This window comes from Oryctolagus cuniculus, chromosome 19 (genome assembly GCF_964237555.1).
Source record: "Oryctolagus cuniculus chromosome 19, mOryCun1.1, whole genome shotgun sequence".
In the NCBI taxonomy this organism is placed as follows: Eukaryota; Metazoa; Chordata; class Mammalia; order Lagomorpha; family Leporidae; genus Oryctolagus; species Oryctolagus cuniculus.
This window is the reverse complement of record NC_091450.1, coordinates 32,951,480-32,966,898: the sequence shown is the minus strand read 5'-3', so window position 1 is coordinate 32,966,898 and position 15,419 is coordinate 32,951,480. Positions and strand designations below refer to the sequence as shown.

Genomic DNA, 15,419 nt, shown 5'->3' with positions numbered 1-15,419 from the left:
GATGGCCCAAGTCCTTGAGCCCTGCACCTGCATGGGAGACCAGGAGGAGGCACCTGGCTCCTGGCTTCGGATCGGCCATTTCGGGGGTGAACCAATGGAAAAGGAAGACCTTTCTCTCTCTCACTGTCTAACTCTGCCTGTCAAACCCCCCCCCCCAAAAAAAAAAACCAAAAAAACAAAACAGTACAGGGCTGGTGTCTGGCCTAGGGCTTAAGCTGCTGGTTGGGAAACCTGCAGCCGGTACTGGCGTACTTGGGTTCAAGTCCTGGCTCCACCACTAATCCCAGTGTCCTGCTGAATGCATTCCAGGAGCCACTAGATGACGGCCTGAGTTGGCTCCCTGCCACCCCCTGGATGGCAGACCTGGATTCCGTCCCTGCCTTGTGGCATTGGCCTGGCCCAGCAGTGCTGCTGTGGGCCTCTGAGGAGTCAGCGAGCGGACGCAAGCTCTCTCCCCCTGTCTTCTGCCTTTCAAATAAAGGTCTTAAAAAATAAAAAAAAGTTTACAAAAAGCAGGTGCACTTGACCACAAGGTTTTGTTTCAGACAAGCAGGTTTGCAGGCCAGCTCTTGTACCGGTGACCCGCTGGGGGTTTGTTCACGTTGACTTCTCCTCGCTGCCCTTTGAAAGGCCCACAGGTCCACGACACATCAAGACAACTGCACGACTATGACTCACGTGTAACATACGTGGAGGTGCACAGAGACAAGTCCCAGGTCGACTTGCTCACTCAGCCGCCCCTGTGTGGCTGAGCAGGGACAAATCCCAGCTGCAGCTGCCGCCCCAGAGCCTGGGGGCAGGCCCAGGTGGGGACCTAGCTCGAGGGTCCCCGGCTCTATCCACGGCCGGAGGCGCCGTCCCCCCAGAACCCCCAGCTCTGGGTTTACTGTGATGCCTCAGGCAGAGGCTGGACCGGCCTAAGCCAAGGGGGGCTGTTGGGAGAGTCCCACGAAACGTGGGCTGCCGTCCGTCCACCGTCCTGACCTTTGTGGCGGCCTCAGCCCCACCCCTGCCCTGCTGGCTGCGGAGCTCCTTCAGGCGCAGGGAATGAGGTCAGGAGGCCATCGGCGTCCCTGGGGAGGTTACGTGGCTCTTCGGTATCCAGCAAGGCCTCGCCACAGGCTCCCGGGAAGCAGCCCAGCAGCCTGTGGACGCCAAACCTCTCCAGGTGCACAAATGCCTCTGAGCCACTCAGGGGAGGGGGCACTGGCAGCACGGATGGGGGCTCCCAGGCCTTTCTCTCTGCCACAAGGTGTGGACCTGCAGTGTTCCCGCCAGCCTGGACTGCCACACACACACACACCTGCCTGTCACTTCCCAGCCCACTCTCAACGCCAGGCCCTGGGCACTGGTCTTGTTGCACAATTCACCGCCTGGATCCCCTATCAGAGGGCCTGGACTGGAGCCCTGCCTCCACCTCTGATTCCGGTTTCCTCCTAGTGTGCACCCTGGGACACACAGACCACAGCTCAAGTCCTTGGGTCCCTGCCGCCCATGTGGGAGACCTAGATTGAGTTCCAGGCTCCTGGAACTCGGGCTCCACAGCCTGGCCCAGCTGTGGCTGTTGTGGGCATTTGGGGAGTGAACCAGCAGATGGAAGATTTCTTTCTTGTTTTTAAGATTGATTCATCTATTTGAGAGTCAGAATTATAGAGGAAAAAAACATGGTCTTCCATCCTCTGGCTCACTCCCCAAATGGCCTCAACAGCCAGGGTGGGGCCAAACTGAAGTCAGCAGCCAGGTCTCCCACGTGGGTGCCAGAGGCCCAAACACTTGGGTCATCTTCCACTGCTTTTCCCAGGCCCTTAGCAGGGAGCTGGATTGGAAGTGGAGCAGCCAGGACAGGAACTGGTGCCCATATGGGATGCTGGCACTGCAGGCAGTGGCTTTACCCGCTACACCACAGCACTGACCCCTGGAAGATTTGTCTCTCTCTCTGCCTTTCAAATAAAATGGAAATTGATCAATAAAAATTAGGAAAACAACAACTAAAGTCTGAGGTCCCTGGAGATTCTGGGCTCTGGGGTGGATACAGGGACATTTCCCCAGGGAGTCTAACATCCAGCCCGGGGTGGGGCCTTGTGCTGTCGCTGAAGCTGCTCCCCCCAGCCCCACCTGTGGCCACCACAGCTACTTTGCTGGACGAGCTGTGGCACTGATCTCATCGACATTACGGCTCCTTCTGAATGGACCGTCCCTTCCGCTCCATCCTGAGGCTCCCGGGGCAAGGACCCCATCCACCAAGAGGCCGTCCGCGGGGGCAGGCTCCACAGACCAGGCCCCGGTCATGCTGGGAAGCAGGGCTGCTGGGGCAAAGGCCAGCCCAGGAGTCTACCCAGGCCCTTGCATCCTGCCAGGTCAGGACAGGCTCCCCGGGGTGCCTGGCACAGGCACTACCCCTCTCGTTCCTAAGGCTGTCCTGTCTCAGCGTGGCGGGCGGAGCAACCGGTGTCCCGTGTGTCAGAGTAACCAAGTGTGCAACTGAAAAGCAGTCTCGAGTAAATTTTTAAAGAAGTGGGGTGAGGGGCATTCTCGCGGCACTTTTACCTATTCCCCCCTTTCTCTCACGCTTCCACGAGGCAAACTTTCAAAAACGGCCGGAGTCTTCCCAAGTGTGCAAGAGGCAGGGGCAAAACTTCCTGATTCAAACGCTTCGGGTGCTCAGGAGGACCCAGAGGAAGGTGACCCCTGCGCCACGCCCGGGTCTGCACCCGACCCCGTGACTCGCTGCGCGAGCATTTCCCGGTGCCTGTCTCGCGTGGAGAGCCTGGCCCACAGGCCAGGAGGCACAGAGCAGCCCTCGGAGGGACAGCTTTCTCTGTGTCACTCCCAAGGAGGCGCAGCGGGCCGCGCCCCACACAACGCACACAGTGCACCTGCCGGAGCCCCGCGCCCAAACCGGGCCCTGCCCTCTGGGGCTTGGGGCCCACCGGGAAGAGAGCCCCAGCTGTAGGCGCACGCACCCCGCCCGCGCCCACCCCAGGGAGGGTGGCGGACACTCACGCCACTCAGGCTGGACCGTCGGGAATGAGGCGGGCGGGCGCAGGCTGAGTCCGGCAGGGCAGGGCGGGGCGGGGGCGCTTCCCTGCCGCTGCGGGCACCTGCGCCGAGAGGAGCGGGGCGTCCCCGCGGCCCCGCCTCGCCCCAGCCGGGGACGCGGGCGCCATGCCAGCCCCCGGCGCGCGGAGGCCCGCGCCCTGCTGCGACGGCGCCTTCGTCCACCTCTCGGCTCCGCACGCACAAAGGGCTCCGCGGGCACCAAGTTTCTGCAGCAGCGCCCGCAGGGAAGTGGACACACCCAAAGCGCCCCGAATCTAACAGCGCGGCGGGGGCTGCGGGAGACGCCTCGGGGCGGGGGTGCGGGGCTGCGGGAGAGGACGAGGGCGGGCAGAGCCGACCGGGCGTGGACGCGGCCCCGGAGCCGCGAGCCTGGGAGCGAGCGCGCGAACAGGGGTCCCGGCGGCACTCACCGACGCTCAGCGCCGGGGCGGCGGCGGCCGGCGCGCGGCCCTCTCGCAGTGTCCCCTCCCTCGGCACCCCCGGTTCTGCTCCAGCCCTGCAGGGGCTGCGGCGGCCGGCGGTGACAGCGCCCAGGCCGCCCCGCCGGAGAGCAGGCACCTGCCACCAGCGACCTGCGGGCGCACGGGGCGGCTCCGCTCCTGCAGGAGGAGCGCCGGCTCGCGCGTGCGCAGACCGTCGCCCCTGCAGGTGCCGGACCACCCCCGCCAGCTTCAGCCGCCTCAGCCTTACCGACCCGCGCCTGCGCAGTGCTCCGCGCCTGCCCTCCGTCCGGAGGGGGGCGCGCTGCACGGCGCGTGCGCATTCGGTCCTCCCTGCGGGTACGCGGCTCCCTCGCACCCACTCAACTGCGCGTGCGTAGTGCCCCGCCCGCGCCCGTGTCCGACAGGGGGCGCGCGGCGCGCGGGACGCCCGGGAAGCCCACACGGGCGGCGAGGCGGACGCCGGCAGGACTCGCTGGCCTACATGTGCTTCCGAAACAGAACTTTGACGCCTCTGGGCCGTTTTTCCGTTTCCCGTTCCTCGCTGTCTGTGCGTGGCCTGGCGCGTTACTCTTGTCACTAAGGACAGCGAGGAACCCTCTGGATCCGGCCCTTCCGGGCTGGCCGCGGGTTTAGGGGCGGTCCGGCATCCCCAGGTGTGGCCGCGTGGTGTCACCACAGGCAGGAGGGTCCCAAAGGGTCGGGGTCTGCTCAGGCCAGGGGGTCCCGGGGGTAGTTTCGGGCTGCAGGGGGGTCGGGGAGGCGCTGGGGTCACCTCAGGCCAGGGGGTCCCGGGGGTGGCCTGGGGTCTAGGTCACCTCAGGAGGGCGGGGGGGGGCACGCCGGGGTCACCTCAGGTAGGAGGGCGGGGGGGGGGTCCCTGGTGACGGGGTCAAAGGCCACAGCCGCAGGGGCTCGGGGTCACCTCAGGAGGGCGGGGGGGGGGGAATGCCGGGGTCACCTCAGGTAGGAGGGCGGGGAGTTCCTGGTGACGGGGTCAAAGGCCACAGCCTCAGGGACTCAGGGTCACCTCAGGAGAGGGGGGGCACGCCGGGGTCACCTCAGGTAGGAGGGCGGGGGGTTCGCGTGACGGGGTCAAAGGCCACAGCCTCAGGGGCTCGGGGTCACCCGGGCGTGGCGGGGGCTGGGCGGGTGGGGCCGCCGGACGGAGAGCTGGGCAGCGCGCGGCCAACAGTTTCCGCGGACCGGGTCCAGTGGGTCCCCGCTCCCCGCCGGACCCGACGCCGAGTCGCGCCCCCGGTGAGAGGCCGGCGGCCTGCGCCCCGCCGCTCCTGGGGCTCCTTCGGGCCGTGGGGTGCGGGCGTGTGCCCCTTTTGTTGTAGCCCTGCGCTACCTTGCGTGGTGGTCTGTGGGCCCCGAAGCGGACGCCGAGGACGGGGCTGTGTGTGCCGCCCGGGGTGTCCCGGGTCCCAGGGCGCCTGGCGCGGGGAGGTTCCAGCCAAATGCCTGTTAAACGGAGTCAGGGGGGCCTGCCCGGACTGGTGTGGCGGTGTCGTGTCACCTGTCTGAAGCTCCATGTCCTTATCCCTAGATTTCAACCGGTAACAATACTAATACTAATACTAATACTAATACTAATACTAATACTAATATAATGCTAATACTAATACTAATACTGGAGGGTTTTGCTTTTGTTTTTGAGGGTCGTGGGAGCAAATGCCTGTTTAACTGCTTATCACAATGCCTGGCACATAAATGCCAAATACATGATAGAATATTTTCCGACTAGTCTGTCTCATGAGCATGCGGGGAAAAAGATCATCGAAGGCAGTTACCGGATGGGTGGAGGGGAGCAAACACCTTAAAAACGTTTCCCCCTCGGTCACAGATTGCACAGCCCATGTCCCCAGACCCTGTCCTCTGGGCCCTGCCAGAGTGTGTGACCCTGGCCCACTGACTGGCTTTTCTCTTCACCTTGCCTCTTCTTCAATCTTTTTTTTTTCCTCCCAAAAAACCTGTTTTTGTGATTTCCAACTTGGATTGGTTAGAACTTGAAGTTTTCCCCAGCCTTTCCAGTTGTGTATAACCAAATGGAGGAACAAAGCTGTCGGACTCAGAATTTCGCTTAGATGAAAGGTGAGAGGCAGGTTACTGGAAAAGGGTATTTCCTAGATGAAGAGCTGCAAAGAGTACTACTTTTGTATCTTTGTTCTCAACTCTGCTGCCGACATTAGTATAAGCAGTCTAAGCGGGGAGCTGGAGCTCACCAGCAAAGAGGTGGCTGGTACACAGATTTCCGGCTCGGGGTTCCTGTTAAAAATTGTTGCCTACAGTGAGCTGGACCCTTCTGATGCCCTTTAGCAGCTAGTGAAAAAGTCATCAAATTGGACTCAATGCCCAATATTAAAAAAAAAAAAAAGCTAGATGCTCCCTCTCTAAGTGGGGGCTGAGTATATAGTATATATGATCATAATTTGTTCAGTCACCCAGGAGAGCTGAGACTGTTCAGGTTGCTGGACTCCTAACACGTCGTGGTGCCTGAATTCTCAATCACATTAGTATACTGCAAATAATCAAGTCTGCCAGGACATTGCTGAGTATACCCCTTGAGGTTACCAGGGCTCAAGTATGTCTTTCCTCAGAATCAGTAGCGAAAGCTATAGTGGATGGCGACACAAATCCTATAGCTTTACAAAAGGTAGAGGACCTAGCTATTACACCAATTGACATATATATATATATATATATAAATATAATGATGTGTATATATTATATATTTTATGACATTTTATGTTTTATTGAAGCCAGTTTGGCAGCTCCTAATTTCTTTCAAAGGACCACAAATACTATCTATAATCTATGACTCTGTCTATTGTATACCAGTGCCCAAGTTGCTGGTATTCAGTGTAGCATTTGGGACTAGGACTTCTCTGATTATTTCCACAGGAATGATGTTATAATTCGGGGATGAATTCTAGACTAATGGCTGCACACATATTCCTTCATTCAGTGACTAAGAGGCATTATATAGTGATGCTTAAAACTGCTTATGTACTCTGGCCACACTGCCTCAGACTGAAGTTCAGCTTTTAATGTCTTCGGGCAAATTACTATTTTGTAGCTTAGTTTCCTTATGTAAAACGGGGATCATACATATAGTGCCCACTTCCTAGAATTGTAAGGATTAAGTACTTAGAAAGGTGTTTGGCACAAAGCAAGGGCTGCATAAGTGATCTATCAGTTACTTTCTGAGGGGCTGGCACTGTGGTGTAGCGGGTGAAGCAGCTGCCTGCAGTGCCAGCATCCCATGTGGACACCTGTTCGAGTCCCAGCCGTTCCACTTCCGATCTAGCTCTCTGCTATGGCCTGGTGAAACAATAGAAGATAGCCCAAATCCTTGGGCTCCTGCAGTTGCATGGCAGACCCAGAAGAAGCTCCTGGCTTCAGATCAGCTCAGCTCTGGCTGTTGCAGACATTTGGGGAGTGAACCAGTAGATGGAAGATCTCTCTCTCTCTAACTCTCTGCCTTTCAAATAAATAAATCTTTAAAAAATTACTTTCTGTGCTAAGGATAAAAACATGAATGAAATATATATTTTTAAGATTATTTATTTGAATTAATAATACAGATAAATGGAGAGAGTTATGGAGAGGCAGAGGCAGAGAGAGAAAGAGAGGTCTTCCATCCGCTGATTCACTGCCCAATTGGCTGCAATGGCTGGAACTGAGCAGATCCGGAGCCAGGAACCAGGAGCTTCTTCCAGTCTCCCACACAGCTGCAGGGGTTCAAGGACTTGGGCTGTTTTCTGCTGCTTTCCCAGGCCATAGCAGAGAGCTGGATCAGAAATGGAGCAGCCAGGACTTGAACCAGCTCTCATATGGGATGATGGCACTGCAGGTGGCGGCTTTACCCGCTACACCACAGTGCCGGACCCAAAACGTATGTGTTTTACAGCATCTCACAAAACACATGCTGAAATCAGTTTAACTTTCACTGTGTGCTTCCTCTATGACAGATGAAACTTTAAATAAAAATATGAACAAAACTCTTTCTTTAATAGGGTGATAGTACTCAGCAATATATTGTTAGAAGCAAGGATGTAGCCGGCGCCGTGGCTCAATAGGCTAATCCTCCTGTGTGGTGCTGGCACACCGGGTTCTAGTCCCGGTCGGGGCGCCGGATTCTGTCCCGGTTGCCCCTCTTCCAGGCCAGCTCTCTGCTATGGCCAGGGAGTGCAGTGGAGGATGGCCCAGGTGCTTGGGCCCTGCACCCCATGGGAGACCAGGAAAAGCACCTGGCTCCTGGCTCCTGCCATCAGATCAGCGCGGTGCGCCGGCTGCAGCGGCGGCCATTGGAGGGTGAACCAACGGCAAAGGAAGACCTTTCTCTCTCTGTCTCTCTCTCACTGTCCACTCTGCCTGTCAAAACAAAAACAAAAACAAAAAAAAAAAAAAAAAAAAAAAAAAGAAGCAAGGATGTAGCCTGCACCACAGCTCACTAGGCTAATCCTCCACCTGCGGTGCCGGCACCCCGGGTTCTAGTCCCAGTTGGGATGCCAGATTCTGTCCCAGTTGCTCCTCTTCCAGTCCAGCTCTCTGCTGTGGCCCAGGAGGGCAGTGGAGGATGGCCCAAGTGCTTGGGCCCTGCACCCGCATGGGAAATCAGGAGGAAGCACCTGGCTCCTGGCTTTAGATTGGCGCAGCGCGCTGGCCGTAGCAGCCATTTGGGGGCTGAACCAACGGAAGGAAGACCTTTCTCTCTGTCTCTCTCACTGTCTAACTCTGCCTGTCCAAAAAAAAAAAAAAAAAAAAAAAAAAAAAAAAAAAAAAAAAAGAAGCAAGGATGTGGCAAATAATATAAGCTATAAGTTGTATAAAATAGGAACAACATGAATACCCTACAGTGATTTCTATTGGTGAAAAATTCAAGTGAGGCAGAAACTATAAGTTGTGTCATAATTGTATTTGTCTAAACCAACTCACTTGCTTAAAAATATGGTTATTTTGCTTAGCTTTTGAACTGTTTATAAAATTCAAGGAAATTATTTATATGAACCAGTTACACATTCTCAATTTTAATTCTAGCAAGTGTTACATGATACATGCTTGTTGAAAAATTCAAACTATAAGTCAAACCAAAGTTTTTTTTATGACCACCATCCTCTTCCTTGAACCTTCTCCATGGTCATAGGTTTGTTAAATACACTTCTTAGCATTTTTCTGTTTATTTGCATACATATGTGAGGGTACTTCACGAGGTTTGTGGACAATGAAATTGAAAGATAAATTTATTGAAAAAATTTTGAAACCTGTGCCTATTTTTTTTAAAGATTATTTATTTATTTATTTACAGAGTTAGATACAGTGAGAGGGAGAGACAGAGAGAAAGGTCTCCCTTCCATTGGTTCACCCCCAAATGGCCACTACGGCTGGAGCTATACCGATCTGAAGCCAGGAGCCAGGTGCTTCCTCCTGGTCTCCCATGCAGGTGCAGGGCTCAAGCACCTGGGCCATCCTCCATTGCCTTCCCGGGCCACAGCAGAGAGCTGGACTGGAAGAGAAGCAACCAGGACTAGAACCCAGCGCCCATATGGGATTTCGGCGCCGCAGGCGGAGGATTAGCCAAGTGAGCCACAGCGCCAGCCCCCATGCCTTTTTTTTTTTTTTTTTAAGATTTTATATATTGATTTGAGAGCTAGAGTAACAGAGAGGCAGAGGCAGAGAGAGAAAGAAGTCCTTCATCGGCTGGTTCACTCCCCAGATGTCCTCATGGCTGGAGCTGAGCTGATCCGAAGTCAGGAGCCAGGAGCTTTTTCTGGGTCTCCCACGAGGGTACAGGGACCCTAGGACTTGGGCCATCTTCCACTGTTTTCCCAGGCTATAACAGAGAGCTGGATCAGAAGAGGAGCAGCTGAGATACAAACCGGTGCCCATATGGGATTCCGGTGCTGCAGGCAGAGGGTTAGTCCACTACATCACAGCACTGGTCCCTACTTTTTTTCATAATAGGCATTTCTATGAGGTTTTTGAAGATCCCTTATATGCATGGATTCAAAATTTTTTGCATCAAAATTATCTTTTAATTCCATTTTCCATGAACTTATTTGAAATCCCCATGTATTGATTATCCTATGGATATATAGCATTATTTTATGGTTTTCATAAATGGTTTTCTCTATTTTTATCCTGCAGTTTTCAGATATGTAAGTTGGACATTTGTACCTCTCTCCTGTGTTTGAGAAAGTCGTGGTGGACGGTGGGATCAGGCTCAAAATAACAGGTGTGTTGCAGGTGTTTTCCCTGGATTCTCTTTTGGCTTTTTTCAAAGGAAAGTTGTTGCTGTTTATGTAATTAGATTTATTAGTCTATTTCTTTATAGTTTTCAGGTCATGGGTCATGTTTATTTAAAAAAAACTGTTCCAACACTAAGAATATAAAAATATTTACCCAGTTTGTTTTACAGTGCTTTTATAATTATATTTTATATGTTTAAATCCTTATCTATCTGATATTTATTTTGCTGGAGTGAGTTAGCCAATTTTCTCAACACTTAAAAAATTAATCATTAAAATTTCGATTTACATATAGTAAAATTCACTCCATCTGGTTGCACTGCTATGAATTTTGTCAAATACAGAGTTGTGTTGACTGCCACCACAACCAAATTCAGACACCATCCCCCAAGTTTTCTTGTGATGTCCTTTTCCCCCCACCTCTTAGCAAGCATTTTCTTCTCTGTCCCTACAGTTTTGTGTTTTCCAGAATACCATGTGGATTGAATAATGTAGTGTGTGATCTTTTGTCTGGCATTCTTTACTTAATGCACTTAAGATTCATGGATATTAAGTAAATCAGTAGTTCATTCCTGTTACGACTGAATAGAGTTCCACCAAATGAATGCATCGATTTATTGATTCATGCATCAGTTAAAAACATTTGGTTTGCTTCCAGTTTTTGGTAATTACAAGTAAAGGCTTCTGTAATTATTCATGTGCAGATTCTTGTGTAAAAATAAGTTTTCATTTCTCTTGAGTAAAAACTTAGGCATGGGATTGTTGAGTTGTATGATAGGCATATATTTAGCTTTATCAGAAACTGCCAACATGTTTTCCAGGGTGCATGTACCATTTTACATTCCCACTGGCAACATCTAGAGTTCCAGTTGCTCTGTACCTACCCCAGTGCTTTAGACAGCGTATTAGTCATTCTTACAGTTACGTGGGAGTATTTTATTGTGGTTTGAATATGCATTTTCCTAATGACTAATGATGTTGAGTGTCTTTCCATGGTCCTGTTTGTCATGTATATATTCTTTTTGGTGAAACAACTTCAGATCTTTTCCCATTTTTAAAAATTGGGTTGGGGAGGGCACTGTGGTGTAGCGGGTAAGGACGCTGCCTACAGTGTCAGCATCCCATATGGGCTACAGTTTGAGTCCCAGCTGCTCCACTTCCAATCTAGCTCTCCGCTATGGCCTGGGAAAGCAGTAGAAGATGGCCCAAATCCTTGGGCTCTTGCACTCACGTGGGAGACCCAGAAGAAGCTTCTGGCTCCTAGCTTTGGATCAGCACAGCTCCAACTATTGCCGCCAATTGGGGAGTTAACCAGTGGATAGAAGACCTCTACTTTCAAATACATAATAAATCTTTAAAAAATAAAAAAATGGGTTGTTCATTTTCTTATTGTTGAGGTTTTTCTTTTTAAAGATTTATTTTATTTATTTGAAAGACAGTTAGAGAGAGAGAGAGAGAAATCTTCCATCGTCTGATACAATCACCAGATGGCTACAACAGCTGGACTGGTAGCCAGGAGCTTCATGAGGGTCTCTCACGTGGGTGCAGGGGCCCAAGCACGTCACCCTCTGCTTCTTTCCCAGGGGCATTAGCAGGGAGCTGGATTGGAAGTGCAGATCTGCGACTCAGACTAGCACCCATTACCCACTACACCACAACGCCATCCCCCATATTGTTGAGTTCTGAGAGTTCTATATTCTAGTTCAACTTTTAAGATTTATTTATTTATTTGAAAGATAGAGTTATAAACAGAAAGGGAGAGAGAGAGAAAGGTCTTCCATCTGCTGGTTAACTCCCCAAATGGCTACAATGGCCAGAGCGAGCTGATCAAAAGCCAGGAACCAGGTGTTTTCTCTGGGTCTCCCATGCGGTACAGGGCCCAAGCACTTGGGCCATCTTCCGCTGCCTTCCCAGGCCATAGCAGAGAAATGGATCAGAAGAGGAGCAGCTGGGACATGAACCAGTGCCCGTATGGGATGCCTGTGCCACAGGCGGAAGCTTAGCTCATTATACCACAGTGCCGACCCCAGAGCAAAGGTTTTTAATTTTGGTAAGTTCTTGCCAATTTTTCTTTTAAACTTTTTAAAAATATTTATTTATTTGAGAAGCAGAGTTCCAGACAGAGAGAGGGAGAGTGAGAGTGAGAGAGAGCTTCCATCTTCTGGTTCACTCTTTAAATGGCCGCAACAACTGGAGCTGGGCATATCTGAAGCCAGGAGGCAGGAGCTTCCTCTGAGTCTCCCATGTGGGTGCAGGGGCCCAAGCACCTGGCCCATCTTTCACTGCTTTCCCAGAGAGCTGGATTGGAAGTGGAGTAGCCAGGACTCGAACTAGTTATACATATGGGATGCCAGCGCTGCAGGCGGAGGCTTAACCTGCTACGCCACAGAGCCAGCTTGTCTTTTAAGCTTTTGATGGCATATTTAAGAAACGTTAACAGAGACGTTCTCATGTGTTTTCTTCTGGATGTTTTATTATAGTTTTAGATTTTGGATTTAAGTCTATTATCTACTTTGCATTACTTTTGTATGATCATTTGAGATATTAGTTTGAAGTTTTTGTTTTTTCAAACATGGATGTGTAGTTATTCCAGCACATTTTTTTTTTTTTTTTGGACAGGCAGAGTGGACAGTGAGAGAGAGACAGAGAAAGGTCTTCCTTTTCCGTTGGTTCACCCTCCAATGGCCGCTGCGGCTGGCACACTGTGCTGATCCGAAGCCAGGAGCCAGGTGCTTCTCCTGATCTCCCATGGGGTGCAGGGCCCAAGCACTTGGGCCATCCTTCACTGCCTTCCTAGGCCACAGCAGAGGGCTGGCCTGGAAGAGGAGCAACCGGGACAGAATCCGGCACCCCAACTGGGACTAGAACCCGGTGTGCCAACACCGCAGGCTGAGGATTAGCCAAGTGAGCCACCGTGCCGGCCCCAGCACATTTCTTAAGATTACTATTCTTTGCCAACAATTTGAACCTTTTTCAAAAGTTAAGTGGTCATATTTATGTACCGTCTATTTCTGAACTCACTATTCTGTTCCATTAATCTGTGGCCTTCAATAAAGGGCAGAAGGTAAATGTTTTAGGTTTTGCATGCCAGGAGGCAGTCTAGGACATTGCATAGTTAATTACATAGCAAGAGACAAAACAAGCTTCCATAAAATTTTTATTTATAAAATTCAATAAACAACAATAGAATATAATTTTTTAGTAATGTATACATCTACCAGGAAAAATGATGGAATTCCTTTGTAGGGATGATATATTACTTAACTGAGGTTCAACGTTAATATTCTGTGTCATTAAACCTGATTATGCATGTTAGTTGGTTAGTGCTGATCTATGTGAGATAACTGAGTTTCCCATGAACACATGATTTTAAGTGAGTACACGTGACCTGAAAGAATGCAGACTCATGCTAGATTGTTCTCTGGTGTTTACCTTTTGCCATGTAATTACCCTGCAGATTAGTCACTTCTAATTGAAAGGCAAATGGAGGCTCTTCAATTACACTTTAAAATGATTTTTCTCAGAAAAGATTTATCTGTCTATTTGAAAGTCAGGGTTACAGAGAGAGGGGGGAGAGATAGGGAGAGATCTTGCATTCACTGTTTCACTTGCGAGATGGCTACAATGGCCAGGCTTAATCCAGGCGGAAGCCAGGAGCCAGAGCTTTATCTGGGTCTCCCACATGGGTGTCAGGGGTGCAAACATTTGGGCCATCTTCTGCTTTTCCCAGGCCATTAACAGGGATCTGGATTGAAAGTGGAGCAGCTGGGACATGAACTGTCACCCAAATGGGATGCCAGCGTTGCAGGTGGTGGCTTTCCCGCTACAGCACTACTCTGGCTCCTGAAATGGATTTTGAAATAAGGAAATTTCCTTTGCACTTGGATTGAAGTCCAAAACAAACAAACAAATAGTGTTGAACTGCAGTTTGAGCTTGGAAAATGTATGTGCTACAAATTTGTGTAGGAATGGAGGTTTCATTTACTGTTTTAACTTTTGACAGCATGCATAGTGTTGTGGTTTTACTCTTTCTCCCAGAGTTCACTTTTTGGCAACTTAATCCTCAGTGTAGCCTCGTTTTTAATTTGCCACCTCTTCAAAAGCCTTGCCTCCAAGTATATTCCAAGTATATTTGTCCACGTATATTTTGGACAAACACATTCATCCCAAAACAACACCTTAAGCCAAGTTGAGCTAATCACAAGAAAAACAGCAGAGCCACAGCTGGCCTGCAGACTATGAGCTGGAAATAAATGCTTGTTGTTATAAGTGACTGAGTTTTGGTATTATGTGTCACAGAGGATAATTGCAGCTATAGTGTTATAAATGTATGATTGCATTCGCTCTATTTATCAAGAGGTAGAGAGAGCATGTGCAACTCCCATCTGTTGGTTCACTCTCAAAAGCCCACAAGAGGCAGGGCTGGCACGGAGCAGTATGTCCTTCCCTTTTACGGCAGAGTAATGTTCCGTGGCATGTATATTCCACACTTTGTTTATCCCTTCATCTGCTGATGGGCGTGCCTGCTGTTTCCATAGTTTGTGAATAATGCTGCTGTAAACATTTATGTCCAAGTTTCTGTGTGGACATATGTTTGTGTTTCTCTTTTGTGTATACTTAGGAGTGGAATTCCTAGGTTGTATGTTGTTCTGTTTGACTTTTTGAGGAACTGCCAAACTGTTTTTCATGGCAGCTGTACCCTCTTACATTCCCAAAAAATGCAGCAAGGTTTTAACTTCTCTGCGTCCCTGCCAACACTTATTTTCCACTGTTTTAATTAAGCCGTCCTGGTGGGTGTGAAGTAGCATCTTGCTGGTTTTGATTTGTGTTTCTCTGATAACCAATAGCGAGCCTCTTTCACATGGTGCTTCTTGGCCATTTTCTTTAAGTGATTGTCATTGATAATTTTTGAATTACAACTTTTTTTTTTTTTTACTTTTTTCTTGTACTCTGAAATTGCTGAATTATTTATTAGCTCCTCTAGTTTTTTGGTGTGTGCATGTGTATTTAATCTGCAGATATAAATAGTTTTCCTTCTTCCTTTCCAATTCATATGCCTCCTGTTTCCTTTTTTTTGCCTAGTAGCTCTGCTAGGAGAGTCAGTACAAAGTGAAAGCAGGTATCTTGTTTCTCATTCCTAACCTTAGGGAGAAGGTTTTTAGTATTTTATCATTAAGTATGATGTTAGCTGTGTGTCCATCATCAATGCCCTTTGTCATGTTAATGTATTTTTTCTTTAAAAAATTATTTTATGGGGACCTGCGTTGTGGTGCAGTGGGCTAAGCTGCTGCCTACGATGCTGCCATCACAGATGAGGGCTGGTTCAAGTCCCATCTGCCGCACTTCCAATCCAGCTCCCTGCTAATGGGCCTGGAAAAGCAGCAGAAGATGGCCTGAGTGCTTGGGCCCTGCACCCACAGAGGACTCCAGCTAGTTCACAACTGCTCTTCAGCACCCTGTCTTGTGATGTGATCCTTCTCTCGCACGTGTGTTCTCGCGCCTGCCTTTTGCCATAGGTTAGGGTCCACAGAAGCTCTTGCCAGTCTGTAGTATGGTTTTTGGCTTTCAGCCTCTAAAATTACTCTTAATTACAGATCTACAGCTTTAGGACTTTTGTATATAGTAATAAAGGATTTACTAATACCATGTGCTTTTTGGATTTAGT

General features: G+C 50.2%; 2 protein-coding genes across 24 annotated transcripts in view; one reads left to right on the top strand and one right to left on the bottom strand.

Annotated features, from left to right (window-relative positions):
- Nucleotides 1-3,767, bottom strand: part of LOC100345135 (phospholipid-transporting ATPase ABCA3) — a 41,752-nt gene extending 37,985 nt beyond the window's left edge. For 4 of the 5 annotated variants that reach the window (XM_070064105.1, XM_051836186.2, XM_051836188.2 and 1 more), the window contains exon 1: nt 3,471-3,729. The gene's annotated coding sequence lies outside the window, so the exon portion shown is untranslated. Of the gene's footprint in view, nt 1-3,470; nt 3,730-3,750 lie in introns of those variants that run through there. The other variant, XM_070064106.1, reaches the window with a different exon arrangement.
- A 157-nt stretch (nt 3,768-3,924) lies between these two features.
- The window catches only part of LOC100346422 (ATP-binding cassette sub-family A member 17), a 102,788-nt gene continuing 91,293 nt past the window's right edge, over nt 3,925-15,419 (top strand). For 5 of the 19 annotated variants that reach the window (XM_051836206.2, XM_051836204.2, XM_051836205.2 and 2 more), the window contains exons 1-2: nt 3,925-4,156; nt 5,510-5,597. In XM_051836206.2, coding sequence (XP_051692166.2) covers nt 5,591-5,597 — 7 coding nt within the window. In that variant the 5' untranslated portion in view covers nt 3,925-4,156; nt 5,510-5,590. The other 14 variants (XM_051836207.2, XM_051836202.2, XM_051836194.2 and 11 more) reach the window with 11 other exon arrangements.